This window comes from Tupaia chinensis, unplaced genomic scaffold, assembly GCF_000334495.1.
Source record: "Tupaia chinensis unplaced genomic scaffold, TupChi_1.0 Scaffold141372_1, whole genome shotgun sequence".
Classification (NCBI taxonomy): domain Eukaryota; kingdom Metazoa; phylum Chordata; class Mammalia; order Scandentia; family Tupaiidae; genus Tupaia; species Tupaia belangeri.
In genome coordinates this window covers 574,892-585,160 of record NW_006201235.1, presented here as the reverse complement: position 1 = coordinate 585,160, position 10,269 = coordinate 574,892, and the positions used below count along the sequence as shown (strand labels likewise).

The following is a 10,269-nucleotide window of genomic DNA, read 5'->3' as shown; positions in this document are numbered from 1 at the left end:
ATACTGGGATCTGTTACTTTTTTCTTAATACTGAGTCTACTGGTTCATCGGATTAGTTTTCCTTTTCCACTGCAAAATATATAAGTTATTCTGTCTTTATATATTCCATACTTCTATTTTTCTTCCATTACTGATTCTGAGAAAGACCATATTATACAATTATACAAACCCTGTGGCCCTATCTGGCGTATATCTTCTAAACTCACACTAATGTTTTAGAAAAAAAATAGAAAAAAATCTACCTAAATAAATCTTATAAGATTTTTTTGACTAATACAATAAAACATCTAAAGAAGACACAGATAAATATAAATTTGTAAAAACAAAACAAAACACTTCAATGTATTTCAAAGACATTTCTGTGATCCCAAAGCTGGTTAACTCCATGTGTGCAAATAAAGTGTCAAAGTCCTGCACAGTTATGCTCTGAGGGCCGATTTTCAATTACTGGGGAGTTTTTGTTTTGCAAATATCTAATCTCCGTGCCTTTGGAAGCTATGGCATTAAGGTCTTTACAGTGACCCATTGGAAGAAATGTTTTGGAGCGAAACCTGACAGACCAGCAAACCCGCTGAGACATTTATTACCCACAAGGGCAACAGCACCATCCGTGTGTTCCCAAACCATTTCCATTTTGTCTAGGGTGTAAAGGTCTGATGCGTGCACATGGCCTCAAAATGTTCAAGAGAAGTACAGATTTGAAGCTGGTTAGTCTACATTTTCCTTACTGAATTTAACTAAAAAAAGAGCTTGGGATTTACTCACAAAGGTTAGTGTACTTCTAAGGACTGAGATTTAACAGTTTATCTTTACTCAACAACTAAAACTAAGGAACTGACTTTTCCTAATACTAAAAAGTGGAAGTTAACTAATAGCATAATGAGGCTTTGGAAAATTGGCACTTAATATTTATGAGCACGCCCAACCCAGATCCATAAAGTTCATGTCCCAATGACATTATATTGGTACTTTCTTGAATTATAAAACTGACTGTTTTAGAGGTCAGAGTGGTGTGGTCCCAGCAACACAGTGATTCAGGGCTGTGCATGAGAAGTTGGAGCTCACCTGGCCAACTGTAGTGTCCCAGCCCCAGGGGCTAAAAAAAAAATGCTTTGAGTGGGTGTGTGTCTCCATGCCCCAAATTTTCAAGACATGGAGGAAAACTGTGTTGGGGGGTGCTTTATCTTTGTCTCTCATGCTCTGGCAACTGCATGTTCCCTCTGACAATTAAAAGCAGTAAGATTTGAATTTTTAAATAAGAAGAAATAACTCATTTAGAAATCATATTTTATTAAGATTTTATTTCATTATTTCTTCTCCCTCCCTTATAATCTATACTGATCATGTCATAGAGAATAAAGTTTAACTTTTCCCACAGTCATTTGTAATGCTCTTTTGCTTTTTTTCCAGTCTGTCTCCATTCCGTTTTTTACGTAGTGGGGAATGGTCCTTCTGTCAGCAGTTACAATTCTGTTTATTGTATAGGTAGGGCTTTGCTTTCCAGAGAAAGACATGAGTTTCAGGTTGACCATTCAGAGAATGCCACGTGCCTGCATGACACCCGCTTGGCCAATCTGAAGTCACTGTCCATGTGGAAAGTGGGAAGAGGATGGATTTCCTACTCTGACTCTGAATATAAGACTCCAGAGGGGCCGGGGATTGCCTTTGTTGTCACCTGAGACACTCCACTGAGAAAGAAGTCAGTCCAAAGAAGGGCACAAGAGAGTCGTGGAGGCGAGAGTCCGGTGAGGACTTGGATTTCTTCCTCCCGCTGTGCCTCCTGACCATCCGTTGTCTGTGAGGCAGTGCAGCTCCTCTCGCATTTCAGGTGATTTGGCATTTCTCCCACTGCCAGCCAGACGTTCTATTGCTGTGCTCTGATAATACGAAATATCCCATACCCCCAGGATTTAATTGGTTAGTGTATTTGTAAGTTCTGGAAAATGGTCTATTCTAAGAATATGTAGTTCCTCGAATGTAGAATACTGACTGCTTCAATATATATTAGCTCTCATCGAAATGGTTATTATTATGGTTGTCACGCTTACTGTCATTTCTAGGAGCACATCTGATCTATTCATCCTTTCCCACATTTTTGGGTATTTATATTTTCTAATTTCAAATTTGGTCTGTCTTAAGTAAAACTTGAAGTTCATCTTTCCATAAGAATTATTATAGCTGAGAATTCTGGCTATAAAAATACTGGGGAAAGACTCAATTTTTTGTTTTTTAATTATATTTCCTAATTTGCTCACAAAAAATCATGACAATGTTTTCCTCATTAGAAATGTTTAATTGAAGGTCCAGCAGTTAGCATAATGGCTATGTCGCTGGACTCCCATGTAGTTGACCGTGGTTCGATTTTTAAAGTTTTTTAATTATATTTCCTAACTTTTTCTTAAAAAATCATAACAATTTCTTCCTTATTAGAAATGTATAATTGCTAGGGTTGGCAGGTGGCATGTTGATTGAGGACACTGGGCTCCCACATGGTCAACCACAGTTCAAGTACCGGAGCTGGCAGCTTGCTTTCTTACTTTCTCTCTCTCACTCTGCCCCTCTCTGGTCATATTAAAATAAAGAAATAAAGTTAAATAAAATAATTCTTAAAAAAAAAGAAATGTATAATTGCTTATCATGCTCTCACCAGCATTGCATTTATAAAGTATTATAATCTTGCCAATTTGAAAGATACAATTTGAGTTTTTCCTTTTATGATTGAGGTTATATAATTATTACATGATCATTATCCACTGATGACTCTTTGTAGGATATGTCCCAAAAATCTTGCTTTCTTTTTTCTTTTTTTTCCCAAGGTTTTTTTGTTTTTTATTGTTGTTATACAGTGTAGCACACACCAGTGAGAGGGAAGGTGAAAATCACTCCCAAGGGGATGGCCACTCTGAAATCCCATCCTCTCCATTCTCCATAATATCTTCTTATTTATTTTCCTTTTTGGATTCTGGGCATGCATGCCCATGGGCCCAGTGTGATTTTCAAACGAACAGGTCCAGGACTCAAACTACAGTTGACCTTATAAAAATCCAGTTGCCTTAATCACACCAACTGCTGGCCCCTGCAATAGTGCTTAAAAAGATCTATTAAAGTGAATGAGGACCAGCAGCTGGTGTGGTGGTTGAGGTGCTGGACTCCCACATGTTCCATTATGTTTTGATTCCCAGACCTAGCTGCTTGCTTTCTCACTTTCCCTTTCTCTCTCTCTGACTCTCTCCTGTCTAATTAAACAATAAGAATGATAATAATAAATAAAATGAAATAAACAGTTCTTGAAAAAAAATCTGTTAAGTGCCAGCACTATAGTGCAGCAGTTAATTATGTGAGCCAGATCCCATTAGACCAACAAAGGTTCAAATACTGGTAGATCAGGTAACACAGTGGACACGTGTGCATGCAAGCCAAATTCATGACAGAATGGAGAAATGAAGGAGAGAGGACAGCTGTATATCAACCCCACCGAGAGAGGTCCTTTCTCCTTCTCCCTCTCGCTATCTCTCTGTGTGTGGCAAATGCAAGCACCCTCTGGAAATAAATAAATAAATAAATAAAATATTTTAAAAACTACAGTATAAATGAAAATGTATACTTTTTTCATTAAAGAATTATTTATTTAGGGACCAGAAGATGGTGTAATCATTACATCACTGGATTCCCACATAGTGGGCCACAGTTAGAGTCCTGGACCTGGTGATGTAACACACCAGGCACGTGTGCGTGGGTGCCCAAGATCCCGAGGGGAAAATGGAGGAGAGGAGATTGTGGTGTGGCCATCCCTGCTGGGGAGTGATTTCTTGCTTTCTGTGTTTCTGTCTCTGTATGTTTCTCTGGTGAGAGCACACACTCTATAGCAAAACTCTCTCTTTTTTAAGAAAAAGAATTATTTACTAAATTTTATTTATCATTATTGTTTTTCTCTTTGACTGGAGAGAGACACAGAGAAAGAGAGAAAAAGGGAAGGTAAGAAACCAAGCCTCCAAATCTGGGACTCAGACTGCAATCTACCATGTCACCTGAAGCCCCGTGCACATACTTTTATGAGAACAGACTTTGAGAAGTATGAAACCAAAGATTGAACTCATATGTAAAGGATTAAGAGGTTAGAGTTTGTTTTTAGAGGTTTTTGCTATAGGGCGTGTGCACTCGCCAGAAAGACAGAGACAGAGAGACAGAAAGCGAGAATTCACCCCCCAGAGGATGGCCATGCCACAATCCCTTCTCCTCCATTCTCCTCTCAATGAACTTGGACACGCGCGCACACGTGCCCGGCGTGAGTTTAAGCCACAGGGTCCGGGACTTGAACTGCGGTCGACTATGTGGGAGTCCAGCAACATAGCCATTACACTAACTGCTGGTCCCAAGAGGTTAGAGTTTTTAAAGACTGAAGAGGTGTCCAGTACAGGCCCTGTGCATGTCCTCAGAAGTCACAAAGGTGAGGCCACAGGACTTGAACTCTTATTCATGCATTTGCTGTCCTTATTCTCTCCAGCCCTAGATGTTACAGAAAGGGGCTGACTGGTGTCAGGGTGGTTGAGAAAGTGGGATTCCATAGGGGAGACTGCATGGTTCCAGTCCTGGCCTTCGTGCTGAAACATGTGTCAGACATGCATGCACACGTGTGTGCCCCAAATCATGAGAATGGATGAAAAGGGATTGCAGAATGGCCATCACCCTGGGGATAGCTTTCTTACTTATCCTCTTTCTCTTTTTCTCTCTCCGTCCAGCAAGCATGTATATCCTCTACCAAATTAAAATACAAAACAAAAACAAATAAATGTCACAGAGGCTTTGCGTTCTTTAAGCCTATGTGCAGATCTCTGCAGCCTGTCACAGTGGCATCAGTCTTGCCCGGAGGACACTAAAGGACACTGATGAGGGAGTGAATGCAGGGGTGGGAGGTCTGGGCTGTGAAACAGTCACAAGGCTCCCACCCTCCCAACACCAAGTTAGTTGTTTTTCCTTTCTTTTCCCATTCTTTGCCCTCTTATGCTCTATTTTCCTATTCTCTCCACTTTCCAATGTGTGCCCCAGTATCTACCTGTTTAAGGTCAGCGTTTCCTACTTTTCCTACTCACAAATGTAAAACCCTGCTATGGAACCTGGAACTGGAGCTGCTCCATCTCCATCGCAGGAGTCCAGGGTCTCTGTGACTCCACTCTTAGACACCCACTCAGGCCGCCTCAGGGAGACTTACATCAAGAGCACACAGTAAGAAAACCCAGGACGCTGCTTCTGCAACAGCACAGCTAGGCCGCCTGGAACGTGGACCACTCTGTCATAGCGCTCAGTGGCTCAAAGACAGTCGTGGCACTGCCCTTTCAGGCATCACCGTGTTTCTGTTAGTCTCTTTTTATAGAGCTCAGAAGACAGGCTGGAGACAAATACAGTCTAGCCTCAGACAGGGAAACTGGACTGGTGGAGACCATAGAACAGCAGTGAAGGACAGAGATTGGGAATTAGATGGAACTGGGCTTGAACCCGGATCTCGCCAGAACTAATGTAAGATTTTAAGCAACCTTCCTCCACAGAGAGAGGTGGCCTACACCCTCAGAAACTGTACAAAAATTATGTCTTGATCACAGGATAGTTGGGTGGTGACGATAGGTGTAATTGCTTAGGCTTTATCTCTGCCCATTATGCTAGCTGCTGTAGCTCACTGTCATGTTTATTTTAGTTTGACTTCAAGAACCTATGTATCTTGGCTTCTCTAACTTGGGCCTGGCTTGACTCCTTCCTCAAGGGCACCTATGGCCAGATATGAGAAAAAGGAGAAAGGAAGACGCTAAGGAATTTTCTTCATCAAAGCTGGATATTAATGAAAAGAGGGAAAGTCACTGATGGTAATTTTCACAGCAAGTTCTCAGCTCCTAGGAAGGGAAGAGATACGCTTGTTCCCCACAGAGAGCGCCTGTGCCCCTCCTCGCCCTCGCCTCCCTCTGTCCCCACTGTTGTCTTGATCTCCTCTCTGCTTCCCCCCTGCCCTACAGCTCTCGTTGTCGATTCCTCAATCTTTCCTCTTTTCCTCCTGACTCTCTTTCTCGTTCTCCTCTCACCTTTCCCTCTCTAACCCACAGTCTCCAGACTGACAATAAGCCTAGTCAGTTCATTTTTGTTACTAATTCAGAGAAATTTAAATGGATTCTGAGTCATTGATTTTAAAAAGGTCCAGAATCTTAGTGTTCAGAACTGCAAGAGGTGGCAGAAGTGTGGCCTGCTCGGGAAATGGGAGCAAGCACATTCTCACAACAAAGCCTATTTCCTTGTGTCTTTCAGTCTCTAGAGGAAAAATGACAAGGATGCTGCTCACCGCACACCCCCTGCTCCTGCTGCTACTGCTGCTGCAGTCATTGAAGCCGTTGCAGTTTTTCAGGGAGGAATCAAATTTTTATTTACCTCCTGATGTAGAAGAAGAGTTTGAAGATTATGTGGAGGAAGTTTTGGGTACAGGGGCTACCCGACCACCTACGAAAGAGAAGTTCATAAGGTTTACCATTATTCAACCTGGAAGACCATTATTAGATAATTACTATTGTACTGATACAATCAAGGATAGAAATGTTCACCACAGGTTTAAGTGTGTGAAGGAACACTACTTTCTCCTGACCCCATATGATGAGCTGAAACAGTCTTGTCGCCACAGATATGTGCAATGTAAGAATGGAGTTAGGAAATGTAACATGAGCAAGAATCTAGTAGAAGGACTTTACTGTAAGTTAATAGCAGGAACCCAGATGCCAGAGTGCACGTTTGAGTCAACTTATAAGAGGGGATATGCCTTTATCACTTGTCAATGGGAAGATAGAATCCAAGAGCTTGTTCCTGATAATGTAGATGATATTAGCATGCCAACTGAAAATGAAATCGAGTCAGATGATTATATTTTACCAGAACCAATTGACCCTTCAGAAGACGACCTGGGTTGGAGCGTATCACCCTCTCCACTGTGATCCTTACAGATCAAGTTGAGAAATGGCCATTTTGATTCAATTCATGGTAATCATCCACTTCCTCACTTCCTCCCATGTTCCCTTATGCTACCTGAGTACAACATCAGTTTCACAGATACTGTTCTGAGATGTGGCCTCATGCCAGTCACACGTGTTGGCATATTTTAAATATTTATGTGCATGAAAGCCTGCAGTGAAAGGACAACCACACCACAAGGAACAGGAAACCCTTGCCTGAAGTTGCTCCAAAGACATAATTGTGTGATTCTGTAGTTCATCAGAAAGATTAAAGTGCTTCAACCTAGTGTGGTGGCTCTGCTATGGTTATATGGAGTTTCCAGGTTTGGCATTTTCCTTTTTTTTTCAGGAAGGAAGAAAAGTTGATATTTCCATTTAAAGAAACAAACTAGAAAAATATTTCAACAAATTGCTGAACCTATCAACAACCCCCAAAAAGTAAAATGTTTAAATTGGGAAAACAAAGCATAGTTAAAAAAAAAAAAGAATCAATAATGTTTTACTCAAAAGTCATAAAATCCTATTTTGCTAGTTCAGTCTTATGTTCAAACTCCCTTCAGTTGAACATGCAGAGTTACTGTGGACCAATCTTCCCGTTTAAATTCTGAGAGTTAACATTCAAAGTTGTTGTTGATATTTCTTGTCCTTAGCATTAATTTGGTCATTTTCTTGTTTGCCTTTTGTTTTCTTATTTCTGTATGTGTCTTTAGTTTTCCTGGTTGAGCACTCCTTTCAGAACTTGAAGACTAGGTCTGCTACTGGCAAATTCTTTCAGGTCTTGTTTATCTGAGAATGTTTTCATGCTTTCTTTCCATATGAAGGATAATCTTGAGGGGTATAGTATTCTTGGTTGAAACTGTTTTTCACTAAACACTTTGAATATATGTTCCCATTGTTTCCTTGCTCGCATTGTTTCTGATGAGAGGTCTCAGGTTAGCCTTATTTATAAGTAACCTGATGTATCTTTCTTGCCAATTTAGTATCTTGTCTTTGTAGATTTGACCAGTCTGGCTATGATGTGCCTTGGAGAAAATCTTCTTGGGTTGATTCTATTAGGGGTCCTTTGTATTTCTTGGTCCTGGATATTTGAATGCCTCTCTAGATTTGGAAAGTTTTCTTCCAAGATTTCATGGAATAAATTATCAATGCCCTTATTAGTTTCCTCACCATCTGGGAAACTGATTATCTGGATGTTTGGGTGTTTAATGCTGTCTAGTATTTCTTGTATAGTATTCTCATTTTTTTGGCGGGGGGTTATTTTCTCAGGGTTTTTTTTTGTTTTTTGTTTTTTTGTTTTTTTCTAGATCAGAGGTTTTGCTTTCAACATCTAAGATTTGATTTTCTGCATGGACTAATCTGTTTTTAATACTTTCAAGGGAGGTTTTGATTTCCTGAATGGCAGCCTTCATCTCTAATAGTTCCACTTGATTCTTTTTTTATGGTGTGTATTTCTTCTTTCAGATCATGAAAGAACTTCAATACCTCCTGGAACTCGTCATCTCTTTTCTCCTGCATCTTCTGGAGTTCATTATCCCTCAGCTCTTGCATCTTATTTAATTTTGTCACTATGAATATTCTGAAGTCTCTATCAGACTTTTCCATGAATTCTACTGTACTGTCTGTGGATGATGAGAGATTGTTCTATTCTCTTAGGGGAGAGATATTTTCTTGGTTTCTCATGTCTCTTGTGCCTCTATGGTTGTTTCTGGTCATTCTGTGACAAAAATCTTTCCTCGACAGTGCTTTGCAATGTGGTGTCAACACTAAGATTAGGAGTTCAGATTTATAAAAAGAAATTTCTTCATTAAAGCAGGAGGTTCAATAAGCGTTGAGGATTTCAATGACTCTAAAAGTATTGAGATTCTTGGCTACTGTGCACTTAGGCCTATTTAGACATTAAGTGTGTGGAGAGTGAAGCTTAGAGTAAGAAAGTAAGGTTACAAAAATATAAGCAAAAAAGAAAAATACTACTAAAAAAGAATAAAAAACACACCAGAACACAGCTCAGCTTTAAAATGGCTTCTGAAATTAACAAGTGAAAGAAGAGGCCTAAGGTGAGGAGAGGTGCTTGAAAAAGTAAAAAAAAAAAAAAAAAATCGAAAATTTATATATAGAGAGAGCATGAGACAGAAAGATAGACAGCCAGAGACAGAGAGAAGACGAGGGTGCCTTACCTTGTCTGAATATTTCTGGAGTCTAGGAGATGAGTTTAGAGTATAAGTTTTCTGAACACAGCATAACACACCTCTGCTTTAAAATGGCTTCTTGTCTGAATATTTCGGGAGTCTAGGAGATGGGTTTAGAGCACAGCTTTCCTGGACACACCAGGACACACCTCAGCTTTAAAATGGCTTCTGAAATTAACAAGCAAAAGAAAAGGCTCAAGGTGAGGAGAGGTGCTTGAAAAAACTTTTTTTTAATTAAAAATGTATGTATATATAGAGAGAGCATGAGACAGACAGATAGACAGCCAGAGACAGAGAGAAGACCAGGGTGCCCTACCTTGTCAGAATATTTCGGGAATCTAGGAGATGGGTTTAGAGCATAGCTTTCCTGAACATACCAGTACACACCTCAGCTTTAAAATGGCTTCATGTCTAAATATTTTGGGAGTCAACAGTTTGGCATTTTCTGACTGATGACACAATCTGACACTAAGAGAACACAAATCTCTTTGAGACTTTTCAGTAATATTTTTTCCGATGCTTTGTTTGTGGATATTTACCTGTTTTTTTAGGAGTAAGTCCAGAGAATGGGCATCTCAGGATAAACATCATTATATACTTAGGAAAACAGCTCCCAAAGAACTTCTTAATTGTCAATGGTAATCATGTGAATTGCTGTGTCTTTACATTAGCGTAGGCATCAGTGCTTACAAAACTATAAACAATTTCTCACTTTTTGGCGTAGTCAAGTTATCCACAGTTCTTTTCCTCACTTTCCAGTAGTTGCATCTGAGAATAGATCACCTCAGAAAGAGGCTGGAGACTCAGTGATGATAGACAAAATCTATCTGTTCAGCTTAGGTAAAAATATCCCTCCTTTTCTCCCCAAATTTTTAACATCTCGTTGTTATTATCATTCTTTAAAACTTTCTGAATCAACTGCAGGTACCAAAGACAGTGTGGGGGAGGAGGTGGAAAATGGCAGAGGGTGAGAAATAGGGGGAAGTGTTTTTATATATATATATATACACGTACACACATATATATACAACACATATATATATGAAACAAGAAGTGGAAAATTATTTGTTGATGATAGCAAGTATTACAGTGTATACTGGGTA

At 39.8% G+C, this 10,269-nt stretch overlaps 1 protein-coding gene across 1 annotated transcript; it reads left to right on the top strand.

Annotated features, from left to right (window-relative positions):
• The first annotated feature begins 1,644 nt into the window (after positions 1-1,644).
• Positions 1,645-7,267, top strand: LOC102479263 (inactive ribonuclease-like protein 9). The gene is made up of 2 exons (XM_006163081.2): positions 1,645-1,745; positions 6,289-7,267. The coding sequence occupies exon 2, from the start codon at positions 6,303-6,305 to the stop codon at positions 6,960-6,962; it is 660 nt and encodes a 219-aa protein (XP_006163143.1). The 5' UTR covers positions 1,645-1,745; positions 6,289-6,302; the 3' UTR covers positions 6,963-7,267.
• Positions 7,268-10,269: the final 3,002 nt, after the last annotated feature.